Raw genomic sequence first — 16,578 nt, forward strand, 5'->3', positions numbered from 1 at the left:
GGAAAACTGATCGCAGCACACCCAAGGAACAGACAAGGTGAGCACTGCTGGGAAGGGAGGAGAGGCAGTCCGTAGGACAGTTCAGAAGGAAAATCAGAACTGCAGGTGCCGGAACTGTGGCCTCTGGCTAGAGCTCGCTGGAGCCCAGCTGGGGTGACTGTAAGACAAACACCAGCCACCCTTTGAGGCAGAGCCAAAAACAACAGTGGGCTCTCTCATCAGCACTCACACTCGGGTGAGCCTTCATGGGCACGCAGTACAGACAGCGGTCAGGGTCATGTGTTGGACGTTGAGTTGCCGTCTCCCACAAAGGCCGACAGTAACCTTTACAGCCTCGTCTTTAAAAAAAATAACCCACTGGTGCCCTAACCGGTTTAGCTCAGTGGATAGAGCGTGGGCCTGGGGACTGAAGGGTCCCAGGTTCAAGTCCGGTCAAGGGCATGTACCTTGGTTGCGGGCACATCCCCAGTGGGGGGTGTGCAGCAGGCAGCTGATCGATGTTTCTCTCTCATCAATGTTTCTAACTCTCTATCCCTCTCCCTTCCTCTCTGTAAAAAAATCAATAAAATATATATATATAAAAAAATAACCCACTGGGATGGTAACACCTCTGTAAACAGAACCACTTCTCTGAGAGGCCGCAGGAGCTGCTCCCCCAGCCCCGATGCCCCACCACATCCTCCAGCACTCAGAAATGTGCAATAACCTCAGAGGGACTGACTACCAGAAACCCACCTCTGCCCCATCAAGTGACAAGGCAGACCACTTGGAAAATCTTTTATTGCTTTACAACATCTGGTTTATAAATAGAAAAATGCAAATTATGTTTCAAAACAAAGCAACGGATTTGGTAAACCTTCTGTTAACACATTTTGAGGGAATGAAGAGTAAACACCTTTCTCCCTGTCAAAAAGGAAGGCATACTGCGCTGGCCGGGTTGCTCAGTTGGTTGGAGTGTCAACCCGTACGCCAAAAGGTGGCAGGTTCAATTCCCGGTTGGGGCCCATGCCTAGGTTTTGGGGGTTCGATCCCTGGTCGGGGCACGTATGGGAGGCAAATAATTGATATTTCTCACATCGATGTTTCTCTAAAAAATTAATGAAAACATATCTCTTTAAAAAAAACAAACAAAAAACAATGTAAGGCATTCTCTCCACCCTCACTGTCCCCCCACCTGCAGTGTGAACTTCTTTTATTACATCCAGTGTCCGTACACACACACCCCAGCTTCTCTGGCAGTGGCCCCAGCTCCCAGCTCTGTTGCCAGCACAGGCTGCTCTGACATGCTGTGTCCAGGGCAGTAGCCACAGCAGACCAGCACAGCGGTCCTGACTGCAGCTGCTCAGTGGACAGGAGAAATTACCAAAATGTCTTCTTTTCAGGAGATGCTGCCCACCCAAGCCTATGAGTAGAGCCAGATAGCAGGTTCAGCAGGAGAGGGGGTCAGCTTGGGCTGGCTGAAAGGGACTCCCCTAAGATCCGGAACGTCTGATAAAAGGTTAGTGCTAGAAGGGGGTGGGTGTGCAAATACTGTCCCCACCCAAGGGGGATACGCTTCATTCAAGCAGATCCGGTGCCCATTTCGAAGGCCACATTCCCTCTCATCTCAGAAGCAGCTTTGGATTTCTCAGCATGGAAGGGATCGAGGTTCCTTTTCAGTAAAGGTTACAGGACAGTGGCTGGTATCACCTCTCTCCAGAGAAAACAAACACCTAGTTCCTCTAGGCAGCGTCCATATGAAGGCGTCAGAGGTGACGACACACAGAATCTCTGGGCAAGGGCTGATTTTGTAGAAAAGAACTTCCCCATTCCCTATTGGAGCTCCCTGAGTTCCCAAATACGGGCCTGCACAAACACACCCAGCAGGTAGCCCCCAGCACCCTCACCCACCCCGCCCAGGTGGCTACCGTCCCCAATCAGTTTCTCCTTCAAGGCTACAACAAAGTCTTTCTCAAGTTTTATTGATGTTTGGTTTGATCAGCTCTTAAGAAAGAGGGTTTGGAGACAGCCCCCAACTTTAGGCCAGGAGAAGAGAGGCCCAGAGGACCCGAGGGTTTGTCCCGATGGTGCTTTCTCTCCCACAGAATGTTGGCGGTCAGTCCAATGACCCCAGAATGACCCTCATCCAGCGCAGCTGCCGCTCCTTAGAATTAGGCTTCTAAGGGTCTTGAGACACTAGAAAAAGTTAATATCTGAATAAGCTTTCTTTCCATGATAATTTTGCAGGCTTTCTCCATGAGGGATGGAGGCGAAGAGGGAAGGCAAGGCACAAAACCAGGACTGACTCCACGACTCACCAGCCTCTCCCAACACCAGCTCCCAGAACCTACAAGGGGAGGGGCGGGAATCGAATCTGCATGTGGTGAAAGGTGCGATTTCCCCCAACTAGACCGTGCAGGCTCTTGAGTGGGTCCCAGAAGCTAGGCGCTGCCGTCCAAGCCACAAGTGTTCCAGCTGGTTCCCTCCACAAGCTGCCCCTGTGAAGACCCTGGTGCTGGCAGTGAGCTGTGCTGACGAAGAGGTGGGGGTGTCCGTGTTCCCTGAGTTGCAAACCCCTTCTCGTCTCAGAGATGCTCCTCAGACAAAGTGGTGGGTGCTTTGCTGGTGACATTGTCTGCTTTCTCCACATTCTCCACCTTTTCCTCCTCCTCCTGGAGTTTCTACAAGGCAAAACAAGCAGGCAGGCCTTGGGGTGAAGCGGCGCAGGGCTCCCCCCTGGCGGGAGCCACTGCCTGGCAGGGACTCTATAGTCAGCGGGAAAGACAGGAGCCAGAAGCATATTCATGAGTGAACAAAGGGAACAAGGAAAGAAGTGCCAGCCCCTGGCTCATGAGCTCCCTACACACACACACACACACACACACACACACACACACACGCATACACAAAAGCACGCATGCAGGCACGCCATCACAAGGTCATCAAAGGAAAACCCAAAAGGCCAGCTTTCTGTAATGCCATAGTCACCACCAACCATCCCCCTCCAAGTGTCAGTGCCGTCCCCTCCCGCTTCCTCCATGGAACATCCCGGGCACTGACCATCCAACAGCTGTCCAAGTGCCACGTGTGCAACTCCATCCGTATTCCTAACTATGCCCGTTTGGAGGCAGCCCCCAGGGTGAGGAATATTATAATAATGTGCATGGAATGAATACAAAAAATGTTCAGACAGGCAGGATGCATCACTGCATATAAAAACTCAATGACTACAAATAAGTATATATGCTTTGTGCATAGAAGAGGAGGCTCTGTGTTGGCCTGGCTTTGGCTTTCTCAGTGAGAGATGGCGCAGGACTAGAAGGGTCTTCCGGATCACACTTGTGAGGTGGGTTTGGCATTACACACGGCCTGGAAACGATCCTGTGGGGACACTTGGTGCATGCCACCCCCTGGGGAATTTGCTCTTTCAAGGAGCACTTTGCTTCTTAGCTCCAGGGTTCATCCGGTTAGGGAGAAGGCCTTGGGAAAAGCCCAGCTCCGCACCACGCAGGGGCTGGAGGAGCGTGTGCCGGGCCAAGCTAGAGTCCTGTCAATCAGACTCATGGTGCTTCCCCAGGCAGTGTCTCAGGGCCAGTCCACGGCAATGGCAACAGCGGTGGAAACCCAACCTTCCCGTTCGCAGTCTCACTAACTTTTGGCCCCAGGTCAGCCTCAGTCGTACAAGCCTTTATTCAGGCAGCTTAAGTCACTCAGGCAGTCTCTGGCACACGTACGTGCGCACATACGTGCACATACACCTGCCTCCTTCAGAGCCATCGCCTTGAAATCACAATCAGAAACACAGATGAGTGGGAATGGAAGCACAGCCACTCTTTCAACTAGAAGAAAAATGGAAACGCAAACCAAGATTTTCATAGTCCAGGTCAGCTGCCTACCCCCATCCCTTAAGTTCTGTCTCTTTTTATCAAAACGATGTATCTCACTGATTAGAAAGAAAGAGCAGTTCTGGCCAGATGTGCTATGTGGCCTGTCTTTCCCTGGCTCTGCTAATGAATGTGTGTGCTAGCGTGCCGGTCTCACTTACACTGACCACCACGGCGGCTTCAGAGGAAGGGTGCTCTGTGCAGCCCTGGCTTCCCTGGGTGTCAAGCCCAGCATCACTCTGACCTCCCATCACACCAGCTGCCCAAATGCAAGTGAGGTCCAGAGATGCACAGTGACGTATCCAGGGACACAGACAGTAGAGAACCAGCACGAGACTGGTCTCCTATTATTACTCAGTGCTGCTTCCAATACTCCAAAAAGAAGGTGACTGAGCCAGCAACTCCAACCTTGTGTGACAAACGTGGTCCGCATGCACAAGGATCTGATTGCAAGAATAGTGAAATACTGAACAGCCTAAATATTCAACAAGAGGAAATGGAAGAGTGTGTGTGTGTGTGTGTGTGTGTGTGTGCCCACGTGCATAGATATGAGGTTATAGAATGTAAGGTGCGCCCTAGCCAGTTTGGCTCAGTGGATAGAGCGTAGGCCTGTGGACTGAAGGGTCCCGGTTTGATTCCAGTCAAGGGCACATGCCTGGGTTGCGGGCACGATCCCCACTTGGGGGGCGTGCAGGAGGCAGCCAATCAATGATTCTCTCTCATCATTGATGTTTCTATCTCTCTCTCCCTCTCCTTTCCTCTCTGAAATCAATCTCTACATATAAAAGCCTAATATGCAAATTATCCCCTCGGGAGTTCGACCGGGAGACCGGGAGTTTGATTGCTCACTATGATGTGTGTTGACCACTAGGGGGTGGTGAGGAACGAAGGAAGGCCCAGGCTGGCAGCCGAAAGGCCCCAATCGGCCCTGATCACCGGCCAGACGTAGGAACCCTACCTGTGCACAAATTTTGTGCGCCGGGCCTCTAGTAAAAATATATTAAAATAAAAAAGAATGTAGATGCAGAAAGGTTGTCAAGCTGTGTTAAGTAAACAAGCAGAGCAGAAAACCAAATGTGTACAAGCATCCCCATAGACAGCAACATGGAGAAGTGGACTCCAACGTTACAGGTGATCTCTGGGTGCTAGGACTATAGGAACCTTTACTCTCTTCTTGTTTGCATCATAAAGTAAACATGGCAAAAATCTCATATGACTTGACACGATGTGCCGTATTCCAAGTTGAAACCTCTCCACCAGAAATCGACCCTGTGTCCTTCCTGGCACCTTTTCGCAGGCTCAGTCTATACTCACCAAAGTGTTCCAAACCCTGTTTGCTTGTGTGTGGCACAGGTGGGAGCCCCTCTCCACAGCGGCAATGCCATGGGCCTCACACCTGTCCAGAGAACAGCTTTCTTGCCCTAAGGCTTCCCCTGTCACTCCAGTGAATTTCTGGTCCTAGCTCCTCCCTCCACATGCTACTGCCAACTCTGGAGTGTGATATCAGAAGGCAAATAGGAGAGTATGAAAGATTATCATCTATCTGCCAACTCGTATCCTTAAAATACTAAATATACCTCTTTCAGATACCACTCTTGCCTTAGAGAACTGGCAAGGAGTTTTCAAACAGATAAACACTCCGTGTTGGCCCTCATACACTGCCTGCCATAACGCTGCACGCTGGTGCTGCTGAGAGTAGCTTTCTGGAGGACGGTTTACAATATATATCAAGGCCTTCAACTGTGCACAACCACCGGTCCGTTTCTCAAGGAAACACTGTGCTTCAGAACGTGCGCAAAGATTCCACTTCCAGGACAAGGTGACTTAAAACAACAATTGCAAAGAACTTTAATGTCCATGGACAGGAAAACTGTTAAACAAATCATGGTTTCTCCACATAACAGAACACTGTGCACTCACTGAAAGTATGTTGTAGCCCTAGCCAGTGTGTGGCTCACAGACCGCAGGGTCAGGGGTTTGATTCCCGATCAAGGGCACGTACCTCAGCTGCAAGCTCAATCCCCATCCCTGGTCGGGGCGCATACGGGAAGCAACTAATCGACGTGTGTCTCTCTCTCACATCTATGTTGCTCTCCCTCTCTCTGTCTCTCTCTCCCTCTCATTCTTCCTCCCTCTCTCCCTTCCTCCCTCTCTCCTTTCCTTCTACTCTCTTTAAAAAAATCAATGGAAAAATATCCTCGGGTAAGGATTTTAAAAAAAAGTATGTTGTAAAAGAAAAAGACTAATGAGCTAAGTGTTCACAACATGTACAAAGGCAGAAGGACAAGATTCCATTTTTGTTTTAAAACCAAAACATATATGGATATATATACGTATATATTATATGGGGATATGGACATGTATAAGTCAATGCTAAAAAAAAAAAAAAACAGCATCTCACCTCTGGGTGATGGTATTACAGGATGATTTTAAAATTTTGTACGCTTTTGTATTTTTTTTTCATTTTTCTATAAAGAGCTTGTATGACCTCTATAATAAGTTTTGGAGGTTTTCTTTTTGTTTTAAAAAATCCCACATTTACTGCTTAGATTTGAAATTCCTTTCATCCTGGCTCAGATTTCATACCTAATATTTTGGTTAAAATGACTCCCAGGTAAAAAAATAAAATAAAAATAAAAATAAAATGACTCCCAGCTGATGAGAACAGAGGGGACACACTTTCCTATTGCAGATCACACTCCTGGTTCTCTCTCCTTCCACCATCATCGGCTCCTGCTTCCTGACTTACCCTTTTAGGGCCTGACTGGCTACCCACTGGCTCCAGTCCTTCGAGCCCCATGGCACTACCTGAGCGGCTGTCATATACCAGGACAGCCCCATGCCTTGGGGCCGCCACTGCCATGACAGGCTCCCACCATTCCTCTACGGCCACTGACCCCAGGCTGAAAGCAGCAGAGCCAGCGCCTCTGAACCGGGCTCAGGATCCACTCAGGGGCGGGTGCTGCTCAGCAGACTGTGATAACAGTGACACATCCTGAGGACCAGAGCAGGGAGGCCAGGGGAAGAGAAGGAAGCTGGAGAGGAGCCCAGGAAAGAGCAGCAGAAAAGCAGTGCTGAAGCAGCCACTGAGGAAACTGGGTGCCATGTTCGTGAGAGCTGCGCTGGCCTCACAGGCACCTCGAAATCGGTCTGCTCTGGGAGCTGTCCCGCCCCCACCCAGGCTGCTCCCCCCACCCCCACCCATGCTGCCACTTCCTCAGCCTGCAACCCAGATTTCAGCCCAGCAAGCTCCCAGTACATACATTCTCGGGAAATTCCATGTTTGCTTTCTGCCTCCGTAGATCTGCCTTGATGAGTGCTAAGGTCAAGGGATTGAGAAGGAAGAGCAACAGAGACACAGAGTCATCAAGCAGACTAATGTTCAAGTTCATCCCAGAGAGGGAGCCCTAATTGTCCTAAGGGCCACAGGTATCCCGGACCTACATCAGATATTCCAGGGAGCTAGGGGCACACCATCACCCACCTTGTGAAAGCCTGGAGATTGTAGCTGTCCCCGACAGCCAGGAGCCAACGACAGTGGCCTTATATTTGCCAGAGAGTTGGCGAACGTTGCTCTAATCCTCACAAAATCCCCGTTTTACAAATTAGGAAACTGAAGCTCCCAGATGTTGGTCCACTTGCCCAAGGTCAAACAGCTGTGGAGGTTAGTATCACAGCCTGGGATTCAAACAAGGGCCTTTCTATCTCCAAAGCCCATGCTCATTCCACCAGAAAAACATGTGACTGCCTCCCCGGCAGATTTCCTGACAAGCCCTTCCCTCCGTCCTGTGTATGTGATGTGTACTCCTGGTCTGTACAGTCCATCAGGACACTGGGTCCCAAACTGCCTCAGCCCATGAGCAGCCGGAGCCTTAACTTGTCCCAAGGCCCCAACTCACCAGTGAGGGCTGCTCCAAGGGCGAGGAACACACACAGAAAGATGTTCCCGGGCATGGTGCCGTAGTTTTCGATTATCTGGCCCTGGGAGATGGTGAAGATGATCCCAAATACCTGGAAAGATACAAAGAAGACTGGGAACAAGGGCCCAGACAACTAGCCCACAGAAGAGCTGAGCTGCCATAATGCAATGCCTGCGGCCGCCAAGCAGGGCAAAGAACAAAGAGCCGCTGGTATGGGGCCACCACCAAACAAGACCTACCTGGGCAGACACGTTGAGGAGGCCAGACGATATGCCTTCCGATTCTGGGTATGTCAGCTCCACAGCAAACTCAAATCCCAGTGGGAGATAGCCAGTCATAAAGAACCTGAAGGCCAGACAACAGAAACAAGGTGATGGAGACCTTGCAGGACAAGAAGGCCGGAGAGCCCACCCCCTCCTCGTTTCTACCCATCAAGACATGCTGGGCCCTTGAATGATCAGGCCACCCCCTAGATGGCCAGACCAAGGAAAGAGAGATCCTGCAGGCCAGGAAGAGGTTCATAGGTAGGCTTTGTCCTCAGGAGGCCTTTGTACTCAAAAGCTCTTCTTCTTCCACATCCAGCCACCAGTGGCAGACAGGGTCAGCATTTACTAAAGGGCAGGATGCCTGGGGTGTTCAGCCCTCAGCTGAGAGACCCTGTCATGGGTACACAGACCCTACGCTGGGAGTGGGAAGTCCCTGGATATAGAGCAGCATCTCCATGACTCTGTGGGACCTGGAAGAAGGAGCTCAAAGTCCTCCTTATTTCCCCCCAGAGAGTCACCAGTCACCAGCTGACTTTCTCACACACACACACACACACACACACACACACACACACACACGCATACACACACACGTACTGCCCACAGTAAATAATGGGGAGGTGATGCTGAGCAGAGACCCCTGTGCAAAGAGGTATGCTTTCTCATACAACAGGTCTAGAAATTTTCAATTCTAATGCCTTACATCCGCACCACACTTTTTGCTGCTTTCACATCTGTTATCTCTCTCAATCCTCCAACAACTCTACAAGGCAGGCCACTCATCATCGTTTACCCATGAGGAGACAGGGGCTCAGAGTGGCTAAGTGACATGCCTGTGGTCTAATAGATAGTCCGCAGCAGTCTGATTAAACCCAGACTATCCAGGACCCACATTGTCCGAGGGAGAGCTAAAAAAGACGCTAAACATTCCCTAACCTCCCAAGTCTGTAAAGAACACAGTGCATCCCAACAGCACGGGGTGGGTCTGGAAGCCCCAGGCGGCCTTCTGAAGTGCTACCAAAACAAACAAGACCTCTGGGCACCATTTCCACATCTCCACACGGGTCAGTGAGAAGGCGGTGAAGGGATTCATTTGACATCCTAGGATGTCAGCAGTTCTAGGAGCCACGGGATGGTGCTTTCTGGTTAAACATGTTAGAGGTGAAACTTACCCCATTGTGCCAGCGGTGATGAACACTATCCACAGATGCTGGAGGGGCAAGGTCAAAGTGTACACCACCATGCCTACCAGAGTCATGACATACACCACCAGGGTTGTCTCCCTACAAGCAGAGACAAAAAGGTTGACTCATACACTTCTGACTTAAATAGGATCATTTGTTCATTCGGTCATTCATTCATTCTACAAGTATCTATCAGGCACCTGCTCTGTGTTCAGCCCTCTGCTGTGTGCTGAAACATCTGCTCTCATAGGACACTGAACCACTAATCACACAGATAATTATTTAATTGTATATGGTCACTGCTACAAAGGGTAAGACCAGGAGTGTATGAAGCCATCTTGCTGCATGTGCGTTCTCCTCCTGCAGACCCCTCTCAACAACAGCAAACTAACCTTCGACTTGTCAGGTCCTACCCACAGCAAGAAGGGCACACAAACAGGAGGAACACCAGCGTGCAGGACTACCCCGGAAGCCACCCAGTTCTGCATGTCTACTTCACCCAGGATCCCGCGACAATGCTGAGAAGTGACCTAACTTTTAGTCTCTCTGTCATCTCTACATTCTTCCTGCTGCCACTTGCCTGGGTTTTCCTGCTGAATCTGAATTACTCCAGACAGCAGGAACCAAGGGAGAGCATTCTCCAGCCCTGAACTAAGTGTGTGACGCCAAAGTGAGAAAGCCCCGCCCACTTCCCTTTGTCAGTCCCCTCAGAAGGACCATCAGCAATGAGCTGGTCTGTTTCAGGCTCACCCAGCGTGTGCCCCTCCCCACACTTCTCCCATGGTGCCCACTCTGGACTCTGCTGGGACCCTGACTCCTTCTCGGACTGCTTTCCTCTCCTTGCCCTACTTATTGCAAGGGAGCAGCTCTGCGTATACCTCTTCCCTCCTGCCCTGAACATCAGGTCTCAGACGATGCAAGTTTAAAGCCTTCATACATTTCTCCTGAAGCCATAAACCTGGTGGGGGCATCTGAGGACGGATACTATGGTAATGTCAAACTAATACCTACAGCTCTTGGGTGCCAGGAATTCTCTAAAGCAGCGGTTCTCAACCTGTGGGTCGCAACCCCTTTGGCGGTCGAATGACCCTTTCACAGGGGTCGCCTAAGACCATCCGGCATATCAGATATTTACATTACGATTCATAACAGTAGCAACATTACAGTTATGAAGTAGCAATGAAAATAATTTTATGGTTGGGTCACAGCATGAGGAACTGTATTTAAAGAGCCAGAAGGTTGAGAGAACCACTGTTCTAAAGCATTTTACATTCATTTATTATTTCACTCAAACATTATAAAAGCCCTAAGAGAAATGTATGACTATCCCTACTTTTACAAAAAGAAAACTGAGGCTCAAGCTAGTTCAGTTACTAGTCTAAAGGAACCCATTGAACAAACGCAGCGTTGGGACTTGGACCCGAAGCTGGGATGGGAACTCTGCGCTCTTTCCTCTATTGCACAGAGGATGCGAATACTCAGCGTGGTTGCAGCTTTGGAAAAGCTCACGGCCAGAGCCTATGGGGGATGCCCCTCCCGCCCGGGCACTTCAGAGCTGCTGCGGATAGAGGAGCTTTGTCCTTCCTCCGCCCTGCTCCCCTCATCTAGTCCAACCCACCCGGTAGGAAGCAACTTCATGAACACCATTCTCTCTCGCTGACCCCGCCCGCTCATCTTTCCCAGGTTTGTTCAACCACGGCTTCATCTCAAACCACTGATCCATCTAGAAAAACTATCTGTAGTCCCAGCCTGAAGATAAAGGGACCTGACCACCTCATTTCCAGCCTCCAAACCAGGACAGGACAAATCTGAGGGCCTCAGGGAGAAATGGACCGGCACCGAAAAGACTGGATCACAGTTTTCGCTCGTCCTTTCTCCCTGGGGAGTAGTGCAGGGAGCGGCTGGTGCTGCCTGCAGGACCTAGGCATCGAATGGGGCAAAGGAACTGGTGGTATTGAGGTCCTGAAGGGTCCTCTCCAGCCCTTTCACTGTATTTTCCTCTGAATCATCTGCTGCCCACCCACATTCCAGCCTTAGCAAAATTCCTCCTCCTCCTCCTCCTCCTGCCACCCTGCAAGCACTGCTCTCGTGTGTGGCTGAAGCAAGCAATTGACAGATGAGAGAGACGAGTGGGAAGCCAAGCTCCAGCAGCAGTTAATGAAGCCCAGCCAGGCCTTCGTCATGTTTAGCCAGGCAGACACATCACTGGGGATGGACTCAATTGGCCTTTGACTAGGGCAGCCACAGTGAGACCTGGTCTGACCAGAGCTGCACAGAAGTGAGTTTGTGGGGCAGAGAACAGGTCTGCCACTGTCTTGTCGCCTCCAGACACTGGGAACTTTGGAGGCCTTGTCAAAGCAGCCCAGAATGCCGCCCTGACCCAGCGCAGGGCAACCCTGGCAGCCGCCCTGCTGGCCAGCATTAATTGAGCACCCAATGCATGCAGGGCACTGGAAAGATGCAGTAGCCCTAGCCAGTTTGGCTCAGTGGATAGAGCGTCGGCCTGCGAACTGGAGGGTCCCAAGTTCGATTCCGGTCAAGGGCACATGCCCGGGTTGAGGACTCGATCTGGCAGCCGATCAATGATTTTCTCTCATCATTGATGTTTGTATCTCTCTCTCCTTCTCCCTTCCTCTATGAAATCAATAAAAATATATTCTTAAAAAAAAGATACAGTAAGAAGAGAAGAATGTTGTGCCTATTTTATTCAGTCTTTTTTCTGAGCCTGTCTATTGAATTTGAGGCATTTGACACAAATGCAGATTGAGGCAAATGCAGATTCCCTTACTGAACTGGCATCCATGACGGTGGAGTCCACAAGTGTGTATTTTTAATAGCATCCTGAATTAGTTTGACATACACTAAAATCTTTTTTTTAAAAAATATATTTCTTTATTGATTTCAGAGAGGAAGGGAGAAGGAGAGAGAGAAATATCAGTGATGAGAGAGAATCATTGATTGGCTGCCTCCTGCACACCCCTTACTGGGGATTGAGCCGGCAACCCACACATGTGCCCTTGGCTGGAATTGAACCTGGGACCCTTCAGTCCACAGGCTGATGCTCTATCCACTGAGCCAAGCCAGCTAGGGCCTTTTTTTTTTTTTTTTTATTCTCACCTGAGGATATGTTCACTGATTTTAGAGAAAGAGAGAAACATCCATTGCTTACATGCTCCAACCGGTCTGTGCCTTGACCAGGAATCGAAACTGAAACTTTTTGGTGTATGGGACAATGAACCACCCGGCCAGGGCTGACATACACTAAAATCTTAAGAAGACCACTCTGGGCTCTTAGAAATGCTCTGGGCATTCAGACCCAAGCACATCACAATATTTACCAACAAGGTACAGTAGAAGCAATTGCAAGATAATACACTGCAAACCAAAGTAAGCACAGAGCACCACTGATAAGGCCATGGGGTCCAAGGGAGCCCTGAGAACAGGCCAGTGGAATCACTCCCTCATCTCCACTCTTTGGGGTTTCCACAAACTTCCAACTGCTGACATTTTTCTACATTCATTGTCATTTCTCCCCCACCTGTCCCTGGCACAGCCATACTTGGGAGAGTGGTACTGGGCTAGGCCTCGTGTCCTTTATCGCTAATCTCGCTAAGACCCCCCACCGGGCAGGTATTGTTTCCCTTGTTTTATAAACGAGGAAAATGAGGCTCAGAGTAGATCAATGTGAACCACCTCCCATGACCACTCAGTTGCCGCACGGAAACCTTTGGAGCTGCACTGCTAAATGAACATGTCATTTCAAAATGAGCCCCCCAGTTCCCAGTCCGAGAGGAAGAATCACTTACTTGTAGGTTTTGGACCTATCCAGCCAGATACCTGAGATCATAGCCCCAAACATTCCAGCAATGACAATGGTCAGGCCTATCCTTCCAGCATTCACTTCTTCCCCCTGGGAAAGAAAACCACAACCCCAACGATCAGCCAGCGACAGGACAAGGCCCAGGCAGAGCACAGTCACCACGAGGTGAGGGGCAAAGGCAAGGAACTCAGGCTCCATTAGAGCCAGTTCTCAGACGGTATCAGGGCAGCCCTGTAAGAGGCTGCCAACGGGGAGAAAATCCTCCCAACAAAATATAACCCCAGATGTGGGTGCCTGATACCGGATGCTGGGGTGGACCAAATTCTGTCCTTAGAACCACTTTGAGGAAGATTTGTTTTTTAAATGTAAGCCTTATAGCAACTCTTTTATTTATCATTATTCCCATTTCACAAATAGGTAAAATGAAGTATGTATATCCAAATATCCCATACTTAGGTGTTTTTGCGCTATTAGTGCCAAGAGGAATGGTAAAATAATAGTGATATATTTGTGAGCCCTTACTTTTATGAGCCAGGCACCATGCCAAGGAGTTTACACCATTCTCCCATTTAATTCTCATAATTCCCCACCATAAGGTTAGGAATCAGTACTCCCCATTTTTCAGATGAAGAAACTGAGGCACAGTGAGATGAACCTATCAGTCCGAGGTCACGAGGTATTTGTTAAATGCAGAGCTAGGATTTGAACTCAGACCCGTCAAACTCCAAAACTGGAACACTTAGCGGCAGTGACCACCTCTGTAACTACGCGACCCTGGTCCTTTCACAGAAAGGTCAGACCTGGGATTCCTGCCTCCAGGATAGTCAGTATCCCATTCCCCGCATCCAGTCCTCACTGGTTCTGGAAGCATTTAAACAATACTTGCAGTTGAGTTACTGAGAGTGCGAAATTAAACTTTGCCCATATTTTATAAATTAAATATTTCAGATGTGACTCCAAATATATATGTTTACTTACTCTGCTGTCAGGTGGCATGCTATGCGCTCTATGTATAGATAACATATATAAATATACACATAGACACACACAGTATTATTTACTTTCTAATCCTAAAAATAACCTTTCAGTAAGTAATTATGCTCAGAGACACAAACTAGCTTGTCACACAGTTTAGTGCCACCAGAGCTGGGGTTGAGACCCTCCAAATCCCATAAGCATACCACCGTACCCTGCTGCCTAGAAGTGGGGGATCCAAGGGTTAACCACTACCCCAGCTCCTGCAGAGACAGACTCAGGAACCTCATTCTCTCCAGGCCCCGCATGCTTAGCGGTCTCCCTTACCGGAAAGTGCAAGATCACCATGCGATTCAGCAGAGTGGACAAGGCATAAAAAGCCCCAGTATTCAGACCTAAGGAGGGAGGGAGAAACACACAGCGTTAGGGCTGGCCTTCTGCGGGGGCCACAGCTAGCTCCTCCCCTCAGCAGGTCAGGAGGTCGGAAATCCTCGTTCTCATTGCCACTGTGAATGGTGTCCTCAGAGAAGAAAAAAATCCAGGGAGTATGAGGCTACTCTGCAGGTTTTTCTCCAAGAAATACTCCAAGACAACCAAAAGCAGCCATTTCAACCTGGCCCTCTGGTCCCTTTAAGCCTGCCCTAGGTCCTGGGAAGCATTTCTCCCACGTCAGCATCATCCACAGCCCTTTCTTAAGCCCTTGGCTGGATGTATGAGGTAAGCGGAACTACTGGACACCTTCCACCTCTACCTAATAACCTGTCCCCTCTCCAGACCTCTGACCCCTGACACCACTCCCTCTGCAGGTGGTTTCTCACCTCCTTCCCTGTCGCTCCTTCAGCTTTCTTCTCAGAATCAATGCCACACAAAACCTTATATGTGAAACCAGAAAGGACCCTAAAAAGCATTTAGTTGCCTCTTCTAATTCATCGACTTGTTCAACACATAAATGGAAAACCTGGAATATACTGTTAGAAGCTTTGTCCTTAGAGAATGAGGTCATTTGTCCAAAGCCATATAGCGAGTTACAGTAACTATGAGACGAGACTAGAACTGACCCAAAGGAGAAAGGGCCTCCTGCCCTCCCTTCCTAGTAACATTCATGATGATGATGATGATGATGATGATGATGATGGTGGTGGTGGTAACAGCAGCAGCACATACTTGTGTGCTAGACACTGTTCTACGTACCTTACAATTCTCCCAACAACCCTAGAAAGCAGCTAGTGTTATCTTCCCCAATTTATAGATGAGAAAAATGCACAGAGTTGAAAAATCAAATACACCAGGAGACCTTTTAGTTTTTTGTTTTGTTTGTTTTTTTTGTGGGGTTTTTTTTTGAGACCTTTTAGTTTTAACTAAACGTTGAGACTCATAAGACTACCACTGACACTTGACATTAGATGCACTTAGAAGGGACACAGCTCTCTGACAGGGCAGCCTTAGGGATCCTTTTCAAGGGGACCAGCACACAGAACCCCAGCCATCCAGCCATCCAGAAGCCATTCTCATTGGCCCGCAAGGTGATGGCTCAGTGCAGGAAAAGGTGGCTGTGGCAACCACTCTGGTTTAACACCTGACAGGAGCCACGACTGCTTGCAACAATGCCATAGGCATAGCTTCCAGGGTCCCCATAAAGGACAGGACAGTGAAAGAGTCACTAAACTCAGCAAAACACAAAGAATGGCTTCTTATCAGATATGAGAAGGTCTCCCAGTCCAGGTGTAGTCATTTTTACCACAGAAGGCATTTTTATCATAAGCAGAGTTGCATACGTGCAGCAGACTCACTCCCTTTTTCAGGTTCCCAGAAGAAGGATATATAAAGTGAAACGAAGATCAAATTCTATGCAAAATGAGAAAGGAAGTTTTGTGTGCTAGTCCCACAATCACACAGGTAGTAAGTGGCAGAGCTGGATTTCAACCCAGAGGGTATGGCTCTAGAGTCCTCATTCTTTTTTGTTTGTTTTGTTTTGTTTGTTTTTATTGGTTTGAGAGAGAGGAAGGGAGAGGGTGAAAGAGAGAGAGAAATCTCAATCAATACCCTGGGGATTGAGCCCACACCAGGGTATGTGCCCTGATCAGGAATCCAGCCAGCGACCTTTTGGTGCATGGGTCAATGCTCAACCAACTGAGCCACACCAAGTCAGGGCTCGATCTCCAGTAGGGGGCGTGCAGTAGGCAGCCGATCAATGATTCTCTCTCATCGTGGATGTTTCTATCTCTCTCTCCCTCTCCCTTCATCTCTGAAATCAATAATAAATAAAAATCAATAAAAAAAAACATGTTCGAGGGTGAGGATTAAAAAAAAAACAAAACAACTGTTCAGATCACCCTGTGAGATTACTTTCCATAGAACCCATTTTCGTACACAACTTTGAGGCTCTCGAAGACTTCTTAAGCAATAAGCATACTCACCTAATCTTTACACCACACACCCAGCCACTTGGAAATTCCATTCCTGAGTCCAGGGGACCCACAAAAGGACACATTCCTTAAAAGGGTGGTGGGGTGGAATGTGGGCAGGGAGAAGAATGAAAGTAGCCCCTAG

General features: G+C 49.0%; 1 protein-coding gene across 2 annotated transcripts in view; it reads right to left on the reverse strand.

Annotated features, from left to right (window-relative positions):
• Positions 1 to 763: 763 nt before the first annotated feature.
• The window catches only part of FLVCR2 (FLVCR choline and putative heme transporter 2), a 60,709-nt gene continuing 44,894 nt past the window's right edge, over positions 764 to 16,578 (reverse strand). For both annotated transcript variants that reach the window (XM_070416349.1, XM_070416358.1), the window contains exons 4-10: positions 14,356 to 14,423; positions 13,040 to 13,143; positions 9,222 to 9,332; positions 8,023 to 8,128; positions 7,763 to 7,874; positions 7,127 to 7,182; positions 764 to 2,660 (exon numbers count right to left, since the gene is read on the reverse strand). In XM_070416349.1, the coding sequence (XP_070272450.1) occupies positions 2,565 to 2,660; positions 7,127 to 7,182; positions 7,763 to 7,874; positions 8,023 to 8,128; positions 9,222 to 9,332; positions 13,040 to 13,143; positions 14,356 to 14,423 (653 nt within the window). In that variant the 3' untranslated portion in view covers positions 764 to 2,564. The remainder of the gene's footprint in view (positions 2,661 to 7,126; positions 7,183 to 7,762; positions 7,875 to 8,022; positions 8,129 to 9,221; positions 9,333 to 13,039; positions 13,144 to 14,355; positions 14,424 to 16,578) is intronic.

This window comes from Myotis yumanensis, unplaced genomic scaffold (assembly GCF_028538775.1).
Source record: "Myotis yumanensis isolate MYYU_CA2020_CCGP unplaced genomic scaffold, mMyoYum1.0.hap1 SCAF_1, whole genome shotgun sequence".
Taxonomy (NCBI): domain Eukaryota; kingdom Metazoa; phylum Chordata; class Mammalia; order Chiroptera; family Vespertilionidae; genus Myotis; species Myotis yumanensis.